The sequence below is a fragment of the Tyto alba genome, unplaced genomic scaffold (assembly GCF_018691265.1).
Source record: "Tyto alba isolate M040663 unplaced genomic scaffold, T.alba_DEE_v4.0 Super-Scaffold_40, whole genome shotgun sequence".
Classification (NCBI taxonomy): Eukaryota; Metazoa; Chordata; class Aves; order Strigiformes; family Tytonidae; genus Tyto; species Tyto alba.
The window spans coordinates 47,844,762-47,865,429 of record NW_024881316.1 but is presented as its reverse complement, the minus strand read 5'-3'; the positions used below and the strand labels follow the sequence as shown (position 1 = coordinate 47,865,429).

Sequence of the window (20,668 nt, the reverse complement as noted above, 5' to 3'; positions counted from 1 at the left end):
TTAGATATGGAAATCTCTACAGAAAAAATATGGAACGGAGGCTACCAGATGAGACAAATTACCAAACTTTGAGACAGTCAGGGTCCAGCTGAGTTACATCTAGAGATGTAGTTCCACGTGAGATGTCCTAGGAAGTCCAAGACATCCATATGAGGATAACAGATACGATTGCCTTTATTTTTAGGAAGGTCCAGGTCTTAACTTCTCTGTCTTGATGGTAGTGTAGGTGTCTTGGATTCCCTGGAGGATGTCAGTATGCACTATAAGCCTTTGTGAGGACAGCTCAGCTGAGATCTAGCTCTCCACTGACTACTCCACATAGGCTCTTATTTCTCAGACACCTAAAATTAAGTATGCACCTCTGGAACTGAACTCAGTTCTTAACTGAAGTGAAATGAATCTTATCTCTGGAAATCATTTGGTTGGCTATGAGTTTAAGAAACTAATTCTTAAAATGATAACAATATTAATTATTTGATTTTGAATATTGCTTATTTCAACATGTCTACATGCACTTTCACAAACCTGACACAATACTACATACATATTTTTTCACCATACAATTTAAGGCATTTTGTTTTCACTCTCTTAGTTTTTTGCTGTTTTATTGTCCCTGCAAGTTATTGATAAAATGGACTGTTTCCCAAAGAGGTATACACATGTATGCAGCTGAGGTATGGTCAAACTTCTCCTAGCGTTAGTTAGGCATTTATTCAGAAATGTATATATTGCCCCAAGGAAAAAAAAAATATATATATATATATATATATATATAATCTGGTAGAAACCAGCTGTTAAATGAAGTTTGCAGTTCTATCATGGTTTGTCAAGTCCAACCTCTCCAGTAAATGCTTGAGACTCTTCCAGCTGTCTGCTGCAGCAAAAATGCCTAAACTTTTTCCATGTTAAAGGTAAAATTAGTTTAAATTTTACTGGTTGTCTGCAAGGATGAGGCACTGAGCAATTGCAAATCCTGTTAGCTTCAGAATAGGGCGTCGTACAAAATTTTCTGAGGGATCCCACATGATTGTAAAGTGCTTGGATACCATCATTGGCATAGTAAAGGTAATCACAAGGAATTGAACTTGACTCATTTCTGATTTGGTCAATATTGCACTCCACCACTTCTCAGATACCTGACAGGTGAATTAATTCACGTTTTTATCTACAACTACATGATTACATACTACAGTGATGAGCACATTACAAAGATATGGGTGGTCTGGAAGAGAAGAGACTCCTGGAATGACCTTTGTTGGTGCTGAGGATTTACAGTGAAGTGAGGAATGAGCTCAACCTCTACTATAAAAAATAAGGAAAGTGGTGAAAGACTTTGATATCCCAGACCCTTTTACTGGGTACAGAGAAGGTAGGGAAGGGTAGGGTAGGGTAGGGTAGGGTAGGGTAGGGTAGGGTAGGGTAGGGTAGGGTAGGGTAGGGTAGGGTAGGGTAGGGTAGGGTAGGGTAGGGTAGGGTAGGGTAGGGTAGGTATGGGGGAAATGAATGTACATCGCTGTGGGCTGTGACTAGACTTTGGCAATGAATCCAGATTTTGTCATGTTTCTGTGGATTGGCAATCTTTCCAGGAAAATGGCATGCAACAGATGAAAGGCATCCTGAATTCACTAGAGATGATGCCCAGCAGAGCCACAGATGACTCAAGCAGCAAACAGCATGGCTTAAAGAGCGGGAACAAGAAGGTATCACAAACAAAACAGCCTTCCCTTTCCCCAAACCACTTTTCTAATGAAACCACCAGTTCTTAAGGGGTTTACTAGCCCTCTAGAAATGAGGGCAAGTAATTGCAACGTTACAAGATTCAAGATCAAGTTTACCGCACTTAACTCAGAAGAAAAGCCAGTTATGATGGCTCAACTCACTGGAGATACTGTAATTTATAATGAAAATATACTTTAAAAAAAGAAAGAAAGGAAGAAGTTAAAAAGCAGTTTTTAATAAGCAGTTCTAGAAGTCCAGGTCTTCCTGGTCAATCTCATCAGAGGCTTCTTTCTTTTTAGAAGCCTGAACTTCATCAGTATGTTCAACCTCCTTTGGATCTGCACCTTCAGCATCTGCCTGGTCCTCATTTCCTAGGGGGTCAGTACATGAAGATGCTTTATCCTCTTCTTCCTCCTCACTGTCAGGATACATCACTGAGGGTTTGCTGCTCTCATTACTTTTAACCTCTCCATTGGAATGGTTGCTGATGAGGTTGTCGTCTTTACATTCCCCTTCACCTTCATCTTCAGACCCCTTCTGGGATTGCTGTGACAAGTTGCCTACAGAAGAATAACAAGAAAAGGCATCATCTTTGTTCGGAGTCTCTAGCATTTTGATGGGTCTTTTGCCTTTGGCCTCTGAGTCTGTCTCAGAATCCTCGCTGTTGCCTTTGTCTTCATGTTTTTCATGTGCCTTATCAGGGTCATCACTGATAGGTTTCTCATCACATCTGTCATCTCCTTTACTGTTGTTTTCCTCCTCAGCTGAACACGCCTCATCTTCTGGATCTGGATTTGCATCTTGCACTGCTTCAGCTTCATCCTGCTCAGCTTTTTCACTTCCTTCAGCGTCATCTCCTTCAGGGTTGTTGTCAGTTCGAGACCCATCAGCATCCCCTCTGCATTCAGATGTTTCTTTCTCATCGTCAAACCCAATGTCCTCATCCTCTGGCTCCTTTGCTTCTTCAGCTTCATTTTCAGCTTCATCTTCAGCTTTGGACTTCTTTTCAACCTCTTGCTCTGCATTTTGGGTTTCCACTTCTTGTTCTTCCTCTTCCCTGTTTGCTTCCTCCTCCTCTTCCTTTGTTTCTTCATCCTCTTCTACTCCCTCTTTTTCTTTCTCTGTTTCTTCCTCCTCTTTTGGGCATTCTTCCTCTTCTTCCACTTCCCGCTCCTCTTGTTTTGTTTCTTCCTCATCTTCTTCTGCTTCCTCATCCTCCTTTGTTACTTCTTCCTCTTCTTGCACTTTCTCCTCTTCTTCTGTTTTTTCCTCCTCTTTCATGACTTCCTCCTCATTTTTTGTTCCTTCTGCCTCCTCTTTTATGTCTTCCACTTCTTCTTTTGTTTCTTCATCCTCCTCCTCCAATTCATCCTCCTCTTCTTTTATTTCTTCCTCCTCCTTCAATTCGTCCTCCTCCTCTTTTGTTCCTTCCTCTTCCTCATTCACTTCCTGTTCCTCCTCTTTTACTTCCACCTCCTCTTTCATGTCTTCCCCTTCCTCTTTTGTTTCTTCTTCCTTCTCATTCACTTCCTCCTCTTTCTCTTTTGTTTCTCCCTCCTCCTCCTCCTCTTTTCTTTCTTCCTCATCCTCCTTCATTCCCTCTTCCTTCTCCTCCTTCTCTTCATCCTCATTTGTTTCCTCTTCTTCCTTTGTTTTCTCTGCTACTTCCTCTTCATCTTCTTCTTTATCTTCTTTCTCTTTTGTTTGTCCCTCCTCTTTTGTTTCCTGCTCTTCTGCCTTCATTATTTCTTCTTCCTCTTTCTCTTCCTCCTCCTCTTTTGCTTCCTCTTCTTCTCTCTCTTTTGCTTCTTCCCCTACTTCTTCTCCTTCTTCCTTTCCTTCTTCTTTGGTTTCTTCATCTTTAACCTCATCCTCCATTTCACAGTTTTGACTTTCTGATATTTCAGGTCCTTCTCCATCTCCATTCAATGTTGAGCTGCCCACTTCATTTAATTCTGGCTCATTTTCTTCATTGTCATCCACTTTCATTTCACTTGTCTGGAGTTCACCGTCATCCTCATTTGGATTGCCGTTTTCTGCAGCTTCCACCATGGAACTTCTGGGAATTTTTCTGATGTCCTGGACTGCTTCAGAGACACAGGCTTCCTCATTATTTTTCTGAAACTTCAGGATTTGCTGTAAATCAAATGCTTTCATGACTGGGGCGTTGTTGGACACCACTGGGTTTCTTGTGGGCTTTGAAGCTCTTTTTTTCCTCACACAAGAGTCACATGGGCAGTATTCGTCCTCACTTGTTTGTGCATCAATACTGGCCTCAAAAGCTGCACTAAATACTATATCTTCATCTACATCAAATGATAAGTCTAATGTGTCCTCTAGCCTAGTATGGCTTCCACTCTTGTCACTAAAGAGTGATCTTTTATGCATAGTTTGCAATCGCTGTCTCCTCTGCTCAGTTTGAAGTGTTGGCTCACGCTTGAGTGGTTCATCCGGAGGCCTTGGTGTCTTCTTCCTTGTCATGGTTTTAATCTTCCTCAGTTCCTTCTCTATGCTTTTTTGTATCCTTTTACTCACTTCCTCCTTTAGCTCCAGTATCATTTCATCCATCTGCTGGTTGTTCTGCAGGTTCCACCTGACTTTGAACTCATTCATGGCATTCACATAGTGAGCCATGAACTCCTTCTCGATTTTCTTGAGCAGTCTCAGGACCCAGACTGGGTCTGGATCTGTTGAGTTTTGCTGGACAAGGGATGTGCCCACACAGGTGGCTGCATCAGCTTTTGGCTCTGGGTCATTTGGAGACTCTTTTTCAAGCTGCTCTTCCAAATCAGCTTTCAGTTCTGTCCCACGATCAGCATTATTGATGTTTGCATCATCAGTAGTGGTTAACTGACCAGCTTCCCCTTCAAGATTTTCTTCTGGGAGTTCTTCATTCATGGCTTCAATTTCTTCTTGTTCTCTATTTTCAGTTAGTTTGCTGTTTTCGTTGTTTTCGTTTGTTTCCCCTTCATTCTGACCATTTTCACAGTTACTGCACTCAGCGTCCTTATTCTCTTCTGCCTCATGATTTAGAGAGTCCTCTCTAGTAGACTGTGTTTTTTTCTCACCTTTTGATTTTGAGCAGGCTCTCAAAGGTCGGGATGACTTCCCTTTCTTTTTACTTTGCTCCTCAGCCTCAGTCATTTCAGTCACAGTCTCTACATTTTCCACTTGTCCAGATGATTTGAATTCAGTAAGTTCCTGTGCCATTAAAGTGCAGTCTCTGGCACAAGCTGTACTTTCTTCTCCCGAGCCACCAGAACCACTGCTAACATCAACCCCAGAGGATGACATGGGAGTGAAGCCATAATCTACAGATTTGGGGACTTTAAAGCCAGAGGCTGTTTTTGCCTGCTCACTCGCCTCTTGTCCTGAATTTGGACCACTTTTTTCAGCTGTGCATCCAAACCACAGGTCTTGAAAAATATTTAGTAGCTTCATATACTTTGGTTTACTCAAATGTTTTGATTTACCCGATGGATCTCCAGAGTCTTCATCAAGGAGTTGGATACCAGCAAGACAAGTAATCAAAATGTTGGCAGAGTTACTCAGTTTTCTCCCCATAGTGGGGGACACTTCAGGCAAACTGTTTGATCGGTCAAATTTTGTTTCATGTTTTGAACTGAGCAAGGCCTTCATGATCTGGACAGAAGTCTGGACAGAGGTTGGCAGGTCTCTGCTGTTATTTTGGCTGGATGTAACTGACTGGCTGCATTCTGCCTGGTCAGCTTTGGCAGCTTTGGACACAACCTCAGAGATTTGTTCCTGATTCACGCATTCTTCAGGCTTTTCATTAATATCACTGCCTTCTGCTGTCTCTTCTCCTACTTCAAACTTTGACTCATTCTTAGCCTCCTTCACATTCTTTTTCTCAACTTTTTCATCCTCTGAGATTTCCTCAGCATTTGTACAGTATGATACCTCAGTGGTTGCCTTTATACATTCCTCTTCTATATCATTCTCCATTTCATATTTCATAAGCAATACTTCTGAAGGGATTTTACTTAGCCATTCTTGCACAACTTCTTCTGGAGTTGTGTTTGGTAGAACAGATGGAATTAAATCATTCCCTTCCTCCTGCATGCCGGTGCCTTCTAACTGTTCATTCACTTTTCTGTTGCAAGAATCATCGATTTCTTTATTCTTCTGATCATTTATTTCAGTTGCAGCTGATTTAGACCCATAGGAAGTTGCTGGGGAGGAATGTATAATTTCTTTCTGCTCTTTTCCCATGGTCAGCACCGACTCAGTACCTATGTTGCTAATGGAGGAATTCTTCAACATTGTTGAGCGTATCTTTTTGCTCTTTGGCTTCTCTTTTGGTGGGGCAGGGCAATGCATACTATGTACTGACAAAGTCTCAGACAGTGATGCTTGACTGGAGTTTGACATCTTCGTATGATTATTTCTAGCTTTTATCTGCCTTGATTTTGAAGATTGAGATATGTTTGATTGTGAACACCTATCATGAATTTCCTGGGATATGTGTGTCAACAAACATTTATCTTTTACTTCTGACTTTGAAGAGTCTCTTGAAGAGACACTTGCAGGATTTCCGTTCCTAATCTGAGTCTCTGTTGAGTGGTCACCTTTTGAACATATACTCTCACTGACACTTCCTTGTCTTGAAGAAGGGGCCTCTGAATTAATCTTGGAATGAACCTCTCCGACTTTTCCATTAAGGTTTGAAATACTTGAGCAGATGGATGATGGCTTGCTATTTTCTTCTCTATGGCTTCTCTTCTTTGAGCCTTTTGAAGATTCACTGTAGCCATTGGTGGCACTTTTCAAGCTTTTCTCATCAGTAAAACCTGCAACTGCCTCTGTTTCATTAGTAGATGAAATGTTCGAGTGAAAAGATCCTGAGTTATGAGATACGGGGTCTCCGCTTGATTTTTTCTTGATTTCACATGAGCTTTTGGAGTAATTAGATACTTTGTTGCACAATCTCAGATCATCTCTCTGCAAGGAATTCTTTTTATTTGGAGTGGATTCAAGTGATGACACAGACATTTCGGATTGTGCATCCAAATGAATAAGGCTGTGCTTGCTCTTTTTGGATCCTCTGGAAGAGCAAGAGGCATTGCACTGAATGACCTCATCACTGTCACTTCTCTTGCTGTTCCTGTCACTAGCTCTGGAATAGATGATTTCTTGTGTAGAACATCTTTCACCTTCAATGCTCTCATCTCTAATTGATTGGCTGGGCTTTGTTTTTGTTGACACAGAGCTGACTTCATTGATTTCATTTTTTTCTTGTTCTGCTTCAACTTCTTCAGTCTCTTTCTTAGGGCAGGAGTCATTGGAGAAGGAGGAGACCACCACATTGCCTTCAGAGTGGTCATCCCGTTCACTCTTTGCTCTTGGTGTGTTCCAGTTACTAGACTTGCTGTGCAAACTGTTGGCAGTAGTGGAGCACCTAGTGTTATCTTCTTGATTTGCCTTCTGAAGGCTTGAGGAGGACATGCTCCTACCCACGTTACTTGTTTCCTTACAAACATTCTTCTTGCTCTGTCTGGAATGCAGAGATGACCTTGACATGACACTCGCAACTCTGTTGCTTTCAATCTCTTCTATATCATCCTTTAAGCACTTCACAGAGGAAACTTCAAAACAATTTTCATCTTCATTTTGCGAATTGGTTTTGCTGGCCTCGTGGTCTTCAGGGCCACCTCGAGTATCCACGTTGTTTTCACAGCTTGAATGTGACATTAAACCAAAGGATGAAGGTCTCCGACTATTGCTTGTGCTTGTCCGAGTGTATTCTTGCTGGTCGTCTCCATTGGAAGCACCTGTAGACAAATCACTTCGACACGTACACTTTTTAATGGATCTATATGACACTCTGTTCTGTATAGTCTCTGAGTAGGATGACTCTTGCACAATGTGCTCAGAGTATTCCTCACTGGATGTGGTCTGGAGACTATCCACAGAAGCCATTTTTTTGTGGACTACTCTCCTCCGGGAAGACGTGCTGGAGCATGATGACCGTGTGTGCCAGGTACTCCGTACACTGGGCTCTTCCCTCTGGGATGTGTGCATGGGGTTTTTCCAAATGTCATAATCCTGGTGTTTCTTTCCGCAGCTATGACAGTGAAACTCATCACATTCTGATTCCTCAAATTTTGACATGTAAGAATCAATATCACATGGATATAATGAATCATCTGCCTCTGAGCTGGCTTCTGGGTTCATTTTCTGTATGGGGTTTACTCCACTGTCCTCCTCTACACCTGACTCTTCACAAGGCATCTGGTTCATCAGATTGGACTTTTTGATCTGGGTGGACCACTGCAAAGTCTCATCATTTAACAAGCGGAAGCGGACTTTCATCTCAACAGACAGGCTACCATCCTTGTTCACATGTACCCGTTTTTCTATGTCGTCACTGACCAAGGAATGGACGAGGTCTCCAGGTTTCGGATGTGAGAAACTGTTTGAGAAAGGTGCACCATTATCTGGTGAGGTAATGAGACCATTAGGATATGACTTTTCTGATGATAAAGAAAATCTCATTGACCTATTGCTTGATGCTGACCGAGGATGGATAACACTTTTCTTGGCTTTCAACCCAAAGCTCACTGGAGTTTGAAATAATTAAAGAAAGATGGAGAAAAATGTTAACTTATGTATATAAAGATGACACAAAACACATAGATCAAAACCTCAAACTACTCAATACTGATATTATTCCATTAAAGTTAAGGCTATGTCAGCTTACATAATTTGAAAATTTGGCTTTGACTAAGTGATGGTCACAAATGTTAAGTTTTGAATGAACAGTCTATATTAAAATCATCTATACCTTAACTTTATTTTTTTTTTTAATCTAAATTGAAACACAAACACTTCTTTTGTTGTATTATGTGCATGGCAGGAAAATAAAAATATATACACTATGCAATTTAGTCTCAAAGTTTCTGTATTTTATCACATTGTAAATACCCCTTTATTTAACTGCACAAGTTTTCATCCTTCTTATTCAGTCAGGGAAAATTACATGGAGAAACAACCCTCTTCCTTAGTTAGAGGTCAAGTGTCACACGTTTATTGTGCGTCATCCACTTCTCCACTCATGTGCCAGGACACACACGTGTGGCCATGTAAACCAGAGCAGCACTCAGTACCTGAAGGGATGTGCCACTATCAACAATTATAATGCTTATTAAAACATGAAGGACAAATGTAAAAGGAGTTGTAAGCTGATGATAGCTACAAAGAGAAATAGTGTTAGTCATAGAGGAAATCAGTGATAGGGAATTTTAAGACTTGTAATCCAAAGCACATCTCTATGGCCCAACGCAGTGGTCTGCATAGATATATTGAGGTCCTGGACCCTTCATTTCAAGAAGAGTACATTGCTATCATGCTGCTTTGCAAGATATGCATCTATCTTGTTTCTAATAGATGTGTTTGTTCAAAATTTACTTTTATATACCTAGAAAACTACATACCTCTGTAGTCATATAGATATGCAGCTGAACGGAGAGCATTTTCAGAAGGAAGTGTTGAACAGGGAGCACACTAACCAAGATCAATAACGTATGAAATAGCTTCTATCTAACCATCCTTACAGATCTGAACTGATATATTTGCTCAGTCTCTTGATGGACTAACCTTCAGTTTATTCCCACTGCTTTCCCCAAATTTTTACATTGTACGCAGTGAGTGTAGGATGCCTCTGTCCTTAAGTTTCTACAACTAGCTTTCAACACACAAGTGAATCTTTTCTGGCTCCTGGTATTGACAATGAAGAAAAACAGGTACCTCCAGAGAACACTTTATTCCATCCTAAAAGCAATACCTGATATATGTGTGATGAATTGCCCTTTGGAAATGGGAAGTTTCTCCCCATAGGCTACCAAGGGTGGCTAGCTTAATTACCTGTGACCAAAGATAACTCATGATGAAGTGTCGAAAAAATATCATCCTAAATAACCCATAACATAATCCTTCCTGAACATAACCTTTCCATAAAAAACATGCTTTGTTTCCAAAGGGCTACACTGCCGGTAGCTGGTAGTTGTCCAGAGTTTGAAATGCCCTTTACACCCTGAGAAGTTATAAGTCATTTAAAGAAAGCATAACAGAGCCTGAGAAACTGAGTCTCCTGCTGACAAAACCAGGGTGTCCTCTGGTTCTGGTGCAGGCAAATGCAGAAATGCAGTCATTATATGACAGACAGACAAGGGAATAGAGGATTCGTGGGAAATCTCAAGGGTTTGGGGAGTATCGGGGCAGACACAGGAAAGGAGGGAGTTCTGGAAGGAAAAGGAGACACAGAGATATGAAAGAGGAAGGGAAGTCAGCTAGACATGGGGAGCATGTAAAAGAAAGACTAGAGGGTGTAGGGAGGAAATCCTAGAAGGAAATCAGAGAAAAAGAAGGGGAGGATGGAAAGGCCTGGGAGGCAGAGAGAGGGAAGTACATTTTCCATGTGAAATATGCACATTGGGGCAGTACAATAGATTCTTGTAATTGCCATGTTGTGGGACACAGGCCTGGAGATGACTGTGCAGTATGCCCCAGAGTTTTTCTTACTTTCATTGTTTTCATTGACATTGTTGCCGTTGGAATGGGGAGCCAGGTCAGGCAGCTTCTCCACCGAGTGTTTCCTCAAATTCTCCATCGATATAGGTTTAAATGGCTCCCGGCCGACACACACCAGCACGTTGGGGCAGTGAAGCAGAGCCTGCATGCTGTCAATCTACAAAGAGAAGAACAAGTGGATCCCCATGAGCTGATAGAGCAGAACTAGGTTTCACCTTCCAGGTCCAGAATCAACTGACATGTAGTTCTCACCTAAAATAAAACAAACGTGGTTCTGGAGAACTTCAGGGTCTACCAGGGCCTGTTGGTAGGCTCTGTTGCAGTATTCTTCCATTGAAAGAGAAGGTCTGCTATGTTTAGTTAGATCTCCTAAGAGAGAGAAAGGGTGCAGGAAATTGCCTAAGGGAGAAGATATCTTATTTATTACAAGGTTTTACAGCTTCTGGGAAAGATTTAGGCATAATCAATACAGTAGTTAGGAAGGGATTGGAACTGGAGATTATTCAGTTTCCCTTGCAGAGAATTCTACTCTTTAATTCTTCTAATTCCTATATTGGACAGCAATTATTGCCTTGTAAATGCTACATTCCAGATTGATCATTAGTACTCTTCCTTCCTTTGATCAGGAAGGAAAAAGAACTGTGACTTTCCCCAATATTAGCTCAACTACTGTCTTGAATAGTACCTCAAGCATTGTCTCAATAATAGACAACGTGAGACATTGTCCCTCAGTGTGGGAATTGCCTGTGAAGGACTCTCCATTCCTCCACGAGAGCTCAGGCTTACAAACTGCGTCATCTTCACCACATGATCTGTGCCTGGATTATACACCAAGACCTTCATGTCAGCTCCAGCAAGTAAAAGGGAAGAGGGCTAGCCATGGCAGAAAATCACTTTCGCCCAAATACAACATTTACATAGGATCTAAAAGAGCAGGAATCAGTCCTGTGATGAGCGCTGTCTAGACAAAACCCGGATCTCTCTTCCATCTTGCTTCTACAATATCTTATTTGTAAGACTGAAGTCAAGCTCCCAGGTAAACCCGTTGCTGGCTTCTAGAAGGACGAAAGGGCTCTCTTTCTGTCTGAGAGGGATTTAGAATGGCCAACAGCTGGCAGGTTTGAGCTGTCAGGGGTCTCCATAATCCAGCTAGGATGTTCCTTCCTCTTCAGACTGCTACGTCAGGAGATCATCTCTAGAGCATATGGGGACTCACCAGTAAGAAGTGACCATGCAGTGGTCTACCAAGATGTTAGCTATCACCGGTGGTAGGCTGAACATTATCTTGCCTGTAAGATTCACCCTAACTTCACTGTGTCACTTAATCATCAGCTCTTCAACTCGCAACCAAGTATGGAAGAGATCAAATCCCGGAGGAGTTGCGATGACAGTCCTGCTGTTGTCATACGTGCCTGGCATAACAGAGCATGAAGAAAGGACTTAATTCTCTGAATATTGCTCTAACAAAGGATTGAAGATTCAGGCCCCACTTCAGAGTCCAAGCCCTTAGTTTGTGAAATGCCTCTGGGGTTTTCTGAGATTAGGTAGTACTGCTAGAACTTTGAGAGGTACTATGATAATAGTGCTGGGTCTTATGCAAATAAGAGGAAGGTGAATGTGTGGAGGGTGAAAAGACAAGCCAGAGACAGACAGAATCACACTCAAGATCCAGTTTAACACTTCTGGTAATTTTTTGTACAGTAAAACGTATGGCATGAACTTTTTAGCGGGAACACACTAAAATCCCTTAGTCTTCCCATTATTTTTTTTCACTCTTTGCACTGTAACAATACTTGCAACCTGAGGTCCATTGAGACTGTTGCTATAAAAACCTAAGTAAGAGAGGATCTGCTCTCTAAAGTTTACATTAAGCACCACTGTGTGTAAAGTGACAAAACTGCTGAGTCTGTGTGATAAGTACCATTGAACAGAAACAGAAAATAACCCACAAATCTCAGTCTATCTATGTCTACTGCTTGTCATTTGCCAATAAACCCACTTCTGATCCATATATTTCTAAAGGAAACATCTTTCTAGCTCACTTAAAATGTTTATAGAAAACTTAGAATTTAATAAATTAACTATTTTAAGTAGGTTTTTATCAACTGTGTATTTATTTTCTTTCTTTACTTTCCCGTTCTTTTGTCTTTTCTTTTTTATTCCTTTAGTGAGATCTTTCACCCTGCCCTCATAGAAGTAGAAAAAAAGTGAGGGTAAAAAAGGAGAAAGAGAAAAGGAGGAAAGAAGAAAGAAAAATAAACATGAAATCTCTTCTGACCCTAATGTAAACCAATCTGTCTTTAAACCCCCACTAAGTTTAGGATCTATCCTTATTTGCAAAGGACATATTTGCAGTGAAAGCTATTTTTTGCCCAGGACACTTCCTCACATGTTACTGTGTCTGTGTATAGATACTTCAATCACACTCATCACTGCTGTGTTATGTGTGCAGAAAATAGATGGTGCCAGTGACACAGCTTCAGGAATCAATGGAGCTGAGCCAGCCAAGTTATTGAATTTATATATACTGCACAAACCAAATCCTTTCATATGGAATACACTTGTGTTATGTGATTTAAAATCAAGCGTCTGTCATGTAGTATTTCCATCATCATCAGCTTGTTAGCAGTGTTTATACCTATAACACAGCTTTTCTTCCTAATATCTTGCAAGCCTAATCTCTTTGAATTAATAATTGTAGAAATTCATCTAAATTTGGCAAATCGGCACTTCGTAACGCTTCATTGACAAAATCATTTTGCTAGTTATAAATACAACTGAACACTTCCTAAGGATTAAATAAATCATTTTTCTCACATTGATTTGGTTTAATGCAGCATCCAATCTGTCAGGGCAGTACAGTGCTGTGGAGCTAGGATAACAGTTCATCTCAGTTTGCTCAGCACAGAACTTTCCCACACTGCTGCATGAATCCCATCCTCCCAACAATACGCCACTGCCTGGGCTGTACAGAAGACATCCGTCTTCAGGACAATCAGTATGGCATTTTTAACTAGTGCTAAATTACCTCTAAATCCCTCTTAGGTGTTAGGCAACTTGCATCTTGCTCAGCGTGTCCCAGGATGAGGTCCATGTGTTGTTTCTCAGATTTGCTTCTTCTTAAGGAATATATAAAATTTATTTCTCATGTGAAGGGATCCTAAACCTGCAGGCATGCCAGTGTCTAATGTTGCTTCTGAATGTTCTGAGTTAAATACTGGCCCCATTTCAGCCAGTGGCAGAATTTCTGCTGGCTTTTCTGGAGTCTGCCTTATACTGCTTACTACTAGGAAACCAACACGAAAACTGGGAGCTTTCCTTTGTTATCCTGCAGGAGAAGTGATCCTGTTCTTCTGCTTGGACATAGTAACTACCAGACAAAGAGTTATTACGACTAGTGAAACTGTATTTTCCATTAACTTTCTGCCATGAGTTTCATGCAGGGGGAGGAAACAGGACATCAAACAGAAAATTGGTGAAGTGGCTTGAGAGATAAGATTGCAAGATTTGGAAATAACACTATGGCAAAAAAACCCAACACAGTAGCTATTCATATTTCAAAAGCGAAAGCACCAAAGAAGGGGATAAAATATTTCATCTGATTAAATTATGAGAAAATAATCTGATATTGAATTGCTGTTCAGGATAACTAAAAGGTGGGAATGGTCTTTCAGAGAGGACAGTGAGAATTCAAAAATATGGGATGTTGTTCAAGTCTGAGATATGTCTCCCCAAGCACAATCCTAGTCTAACTCTTAGGAGTTATCTTACTCTAAAGTGGTTTGTTCTGGGACCTAAGATTTTATAAGCAACACTTTTATAAGCAACTTTTATAAAGGAACATATTGTCTTAGATAAAAGTTGTGAAAAGCAAGGAACTTCTTTAAATGTTGAAAACAAACAACAGGAAGATAATAGCTAGATTTTGCCTCAGATTTCAGACATTTAAAACTTAGAAGTGTAGGACTGAGCTAGTAATCCAAGGCTGTATAGTCCATGCAGAAAGGACAATTCCTGTACCCTGCATTGGCCATCTCTTCTACTGTGGGACAATTCACGCTCTGGAGATGCCTCTTTCTTCCTTGATATAAAAGCATCTTGGAACAATTAGGAGAGATGTAGACATCTAAGATAAGGTAGACTAACTCCAGCCAACATGACCACTCAATAATTACCAGGAAGCATCATCTAAACTGAATACTGACTAGCGGTCTCCAGGGCCCCAGGTCTGTGCTCCTTCTTGAAGGCTATATCATTTCATTGAGTTGTTGTTGTTAATTGCTATTTTAGAAATACAGTCATAATTAACTTCAGCTGTATAATATCAAATGTGGAAAAATCCCAATATAAGTAAAATCAGTAATAGAACATTTTGGGACAAACCTTATAGGTCTGTCCTGAAGCCGGGAGACTATCACTGCAGTAAATATTAAATTATTTTAAAGGGTCTTTTAAATTTCTTGCAGTCTGTGAAAACCAAGGACTTTAGAGGCCGTTGCTGTCTGACCTTTACTTTATTGGATTATATTTTTATTTATTTATACAGGAAATACCATTTAATTTAAACATAAAAAAACAATTGTTTTCACTGTGAGGATGGTCAAACACTGGAACAGGTTGGTCAGATTGTTGTAGAGTCTCCATCCTTGGAGATACTCAAAACCCAGCTGGACACCTCAACAGCTTTCTCTACCTGTCTGTGCTTTGAAAAAGGGTGTTGGATGAGATCTCCAGAGGTCTCTTCCAACCTCAACGATAATGTAATTTTGTGATTTATTGTAGGAGATGTGGTTGTTATTTTCATATAGACATCAGCCTGAGGAAAAGTGTGGTGGAAACTGAAAGAGTAGAAGGTAGATGTTCTTATCTCCCTTAGCTGTCAAAATCAGCGGAGGAAAATAAATGCCATTAGGGTGGGATGTGTTTCATTTTAAAGCAGCAATAAATAAATATTTGGTTCTTTCTATTAAGGTGGGGGGAGATCAGAAGATGCCCCAGTGAGATAAAATGGTGGCTACAGGTCGGTCAGCACAGATTTTTTTCCAAAATTAAAATTTTCTGTTTGCTCAGAGATACCATTTATCTCTTCCAAGCAGTGGTGTCTAAAGAAATCCTTCTGGTAAACAGATTCCCCACTTCTCCCAAGCTGCCACACCAAGATTCTTGAGTATCCATGCCAGGATACTGTATTACAAGAAAAGAGTATTACATTGCAGTCTAACAAGCATAAAAAAAGGGCAACTGATTGTGAATACTTAAAATCTAGTGATGATTTGAAAGAGCTATGATGGAGAAGGGAATGCCCTGCCCTATTGTTTCTCCATTAACTCATCACGCTTTATTGAGTCACCTTTTACAATCTAGGCTTCTTGCACATTAGTGGAGAGCATCAATATTAATGGGGGACAGGTCATTTCACCCCAGGAAATCCACCTGATACAGGTGGAACATCCCCCACTGGGCACGCCTGACTCTTTCCCTGACTAAAGAGAAAGTCAATCATCTCAATGCAGTTGTCTAAATGTAGATCTATAGAACAGCTTGAGATGTTCTAGGGTATCTAATATGTGCCTGAGGGTGGCGGACAGGATACAAGATAAATATGAGACCTGTGCCCTAACAGACTACTACCTGAAAGCTAAGCAGGAAACACATAACATATTCATATAGAGACAGAAAATTAAGCACCTTCATCTGCAAGCTGAAGCCCAAAACATGGTAACTGCAGGAATATTAGTCCATGATAAGTGAACAGTCAGAAATAAAATGGAAGAAAATGAATGGCTTCTGATAAAGGTCTTTGATGGGTTAGGAAAGAGTTCCTTTGGATCACTCAGGCATCATTCAATCCCTCTTTTGAGTTCCCTCAATGTAATTGTCCTATCATAGAGCTCATGAGAAGGTTTGCTCACAGTTAAGGCGCTTGATGTTCAGAGACAAAAATCCACTAAGCAAAATTCACAGGGAACAATCTCTATGAGTTTGCACTTGGTGGACTGAAATAGACTCCTGTTAAAGATTTATTGTGTAATTCCTGAAAATGAAATTAAGTTTCTCAATCTTACTGTAAAATCTGATCCAAATTCCACTGTAACCAATGGACAGAAACTTGCTGACCTCTCCAGATTCTGGATTGGGAACCAAGAGGATTATGGAGGCTGTGAGTGAAGATCTGTACCAGGAAGCAAAAAACTTGTTGCTAATACTTGCCTCTGTTGAAGTATTTTTGTTTGTATCAGTCAACTTCTGGCCCACAAACCACTGTGGTGCTGTCATTTAAAAAAAAATTGCAATTTGTTGTGTTAAACCTATATGCACAGACTCTTCAAAGTAAATTCCAGCTATGTCTTCAGGTTTCACTGAAGTCTTTGTACTTCTAACAATAAAATTATGATTTTTCAAAACAGTAAAACTTCTGTTTACTCGCTTCATTATTTCACACCACAGGAACTCCTTGTCACATTGGGGTATGTCACATATGGATTGGTTCAAAAAAGCTAGGTGTCCTTTCCAATAAAAGCGTTGCATAGTCATTACTCTAAGACTCACTGGGGAGACCACCATGTGCAAGGTGGAAATGAAAGAATATCCTCTCTTCTGAACTACAGATTTTTTTCAGTTTGGGTGCTATCCATTGGAGGATGGATTGTTTCCATGAACATTATGGTACAGTACCTACCACAAAGGGGCTGTGATCTCAGCAAGTACCTCTAGGTGTTACTGCAACACAATTAATAATAAAATGTCATGAATACCTAAACAGAAGAAATGCAAATATAACATCTCTAAAATAAGGAATCTGTTGCTTGTTGTGGAGATCATGCTATCCTCTGGCTCTTCCCAGAGAAGAAAGAACCTTCATAAACCTTACTCATCTCAGAAGCTGAATACTGATACCAGTTTTTGATGAAGGTAAAATGTAGGAGATACCCTATTTTTTTTTCCTCTGCTGGCTACCAGCCAACCAAAACCATTTGAGAGTTAGAGAGAGAGACAGAACGAGGAAATAATGCAAGACATGGCTGATGTCACAAGTCCATAAACAAATCCACGCTCCAAAGAAGTGCAGAGATGCAAGGGAGAAACAGGAAAAGCCTGTAACAGACATGTTGAAGAAAGGGCTAACGGGCTGAGTTCATTGCCTATCATGCTGAGTCATTGCCTTATTTCCTTGTGCCCTTTTTGTTTTTCATTCAAACTTACAACACTTTAGAGTAGGAACAGCCCTTTTGTTTTGTAAATGTACTACATCCAATCCAGGGGGATCCAGGCTCTGAATGGGGGGTATCTTAGTTTAACAATAATAAATTTTGTATTTCATTCATGCAAAGAATCCATTTGCCCTTCCCTTCCCCAGACTGCACTGCAGGAATTAGAGAGCGGTTCTTCTGGGGAGTGGTTTTTTAAAGCTATGCTAATCTGTTGGTCAGAAGATGAATCATGGGGTGTTGGCACTCCATGCCCACATAGATATTAACAAATTAGCAGAAGAAAGAAGGAGGAAGGCATAGGAAAGTGCATTACTTGACCTCACTTTCTCTAACATTAGCATAGGCAACCTTCCCCACACCCTACCACAGTGGAACACCCCTTATCCCATCTCTGGAGAGGTTGGTAGAGGTGACATGGGTGTGTATTTCATGAGCAGCCAGAAACTCTCCCCCTCACATTAGAAGGAACACAGAACAAGAGCTAATATTGAACTTAAAGTAGGGCACTATTGCATAGAAATGGATCTAATCCTCTGAAAACTGTAGCACCCAAATGATTAGTCCAGAAGTGAGTACATGGCATCCCTTCCAGCTCCCATGGAGCTAACGTGGTCTGTTACACACCAAATCAAATATCCAGTCCCAAAATCCAAATGCAGGAATCGGGACAGATGCCAGTGTCCTGGGCTGCTCCAACAGCAGGTAATCTGATAAACATAAATTACATGCTGATATCTTTATTTGATGCTTATATAATGGGAATACGGACTAGTCCATTGCTCCAGATGCTGAAACGCAGCAATATAAGATGATTTGTCATACCAATACTTCTAAAAACATCAGCATCTTCTAGAACTTTTCAGACATGAGCTGTCTAGTTTTCTGTTTTGACCACTGTGTAAAGCTAAATGAAAAATGATAGCTTTGGGAGTTGTGATCTGGAAATCAAGCCATGAAGCACTCAAACAGCCAAGTAAAATATGTGAAAGACAGAGGAATAAAGGACTACACTGCTTTCTCAGTCAACCACAAGCAAAGATCATGTTTAGCTATTGCACTGCTGGCAGCTTTTCCTGCAGTACTCACAGATGCCTTTTTCCTGGTGTAACACTTTGCACATGCATCAAGAAGATGTTTTGAGTTTGTCCCTGGAAATAGTCTGGATGAACTTGTCTTTCAGCAGTCATAGAATCACAGACTGGTTTGAGTTGGAAGGGACCTTAAAGATCATCTAGTCCCAACCCCCCTGCCCCGGGCAGGGCCCCCTTCCCCCAGCCCAGGGTGCTCCCAGCCCCGTCCAACCTGGCCTTGAACCCTTCCAGGGAGGGGGCAGCCACAGCTGCTCTGGGCACCCTGGGCCAGCTCCTCACCCCCCTCACAGGGAACAATTTCTTCCTTACATCTAATCTGAATCTTCCCTCTTTCAGTTTAAAACTGTTACCCATCATCCTGTCCCTATACCCCCTGATCAAGAGTCCCCCCCCACCTTTCCTGCACCCTCTTTAAGCACTGGGAGTCTCCTCTAAGCTCGCCCCAGGTCCTTCTCTTCTCCAGGCTGAACACCCCCAACTCTCTCAGCCTGGCCTCATAAGGGACATGCTCCAGCCCTTCGATTATCTTCATGGTCTCCTCTGGACTTGCTCCAAGAGACCCACGTTCAAGAGAAATACTACAATCAGAAGTTCAGTGGCCACTGGAAACTGTTTTACTAGCAGCAGAAGAGAAACACCACGTGGAAAATGGAAAGGAAGAGGAAAGACTGAAAAAAAAAAAAAAAAAAAAGGCATGAAGAAAGCAGAAATGTTTTTGAGAAACAAGTGAAGAGTACAAAAAGGGGATGAAAACTGACTTGCAGCCTGGTTCAGTTTGGAAGATGGGTCATTAGGCTCATATAAGGGGTGCCACAGTTACTGCCTCTGTGGAGGATGAGCTGGTTCCTGATGAAGACTATGGGAGGTTTCCTGAGGACTTCCACTAAGTGCTGGATTGAGTTGGGAAGGTCCCCACATTGCACTGACTTCATATGCAAGTTTTTGACGTTTTTTTTCCCTACCCACCCACACTGTCAGCTCAAAATGAAGTCTGAGACTATTCTAATCATAAATCAGCCAGAGAAACATAAAATTGCTAAGGGTGCAAATTTCAGCATAGAACGGAGGAAGGCATTTCTTAGAAAGTTTTTGCTGCAGATACTTTCCAACTTCTGACACACTGCAATTCCTCACTGAAATCAGAACCTACCACCTGCTCCTTTGGCACCAGATTTATTAAATCTGGTCCATCCAACATCAGCATTTGAAAATCATGAGTCAGACTAATATCCACCCCACCCCAAGTCCTTGCCCTTATCCTCTCTAAGGGCAGGATTAGCTTAAAAATTGACAAGCCTTGAAAAATGCTAAGCATTTAGTTGTTGTGATTAGCCTTGTGATGACTGCATCAATGGGAAGGATACAATTCATGAGTTCAAGCTTTTCCCTGTGACCAGAAGTTCTCAGAACTTACTCCTTTTATATAGGGTTACCTACAACATGGATGAAAACTTACTCCAGCTGGAAGCTGTGGAGGCAAAGAGTGAGGCACAACATAGTTGTGGTTCAACTAGCTGTAGGAGCTAGGACTGAGCATATAAGTCCTACTGCTGCTTCTAGATCAAGCTCACAGTTCCATATGGAATTGTTCCATGGTCTTACCATCCCGGGTGTCTCTCAGCATAAATATTTGTGCACCGTGCTTCATTGAGCACTGATACAGCCTATTGATTCCAGAAGCTCAGGGTATAAAGAGAAACTCGTTTAGTTGAAACCCCTGGTTTAACTGAATAGTTTTCTTGTCATTGAGTCCAGGGTTTCACTCTCAATTTGAAAAGCCTGTAGTACACATGTGGAAGCTGGAGGATTGTTTACTTCTATGCAGTAGAAGTAGCTCCCCTGATGTGAACTGAATTTATTTCAGAAAAGGTTGAGTTGAAAGAGAACTAGACCTTGCTAAGCGTTGCAGCAGAGTCCTTTGAATCCTCTGTTCAGGGTCCAAAAGCAAGAAGCAAACTGATGAAAATACAAAACAGCCTCTCTTTTCCTCTCCCATTATTGGTAAAAACTCCAAAATCTACATTTGGAACACCAGATTTTTCTATTAAAAAAACACAGCCTTTCTTGCAAAAATTCTTTGCAGAAACAGTGATTTCT

The 20,668-nt window shown here is 41.0% G+C and overlaps 2 protein-coding genes across 2 annotated transcripts in view; both read right to left on the bottom strand.

The window, feature by feature from the left end:
- Positions 1 to 1,454: 1,454 nt before the first annotated feature.
- On the bottom strand, positions 1,455 to 3,210 carry LOC122154525 (cilia- and flagella-associated protein 251-like; the record flags this gene model as incomplete). Its single annotated transcript, XM_042803461.1, has 2 exons — positions 1,455 to 2,892; positions 2,941 to 3,210. Coding segments are annotated over 2 exons (1,197 nt in total), but the record flags the coding sequence as incomplete, so codon positions are not given.
- A 267-nt stretch (positions 3,211 to 3,477) lies between these two features.
- Positions 3,478 to 20,668, bottom strand: part of RP1L1 (RP1 like 1) — a gene marked incomplete at its 3' end in the record, with an annotated part of 42,615 nt that continues 25,424 nt past the window's right edge. The window contains exons 4-5 of the mRNA XM_032993861.2: positions 10,261 to 10,426; positions 3,478 to 8,300 (exon numbers count right to left, since the gene is read on the bottom strand). Coding sequence (XP_032849752.2) covers positions 3,478 to 8,300; positions 10,261 to 10,426 — 4,989 coding nt within the window. The remainder of the gene's footprint in view (positions 8,301 to 10,260; positions 10,427 to 20,668) is intronic.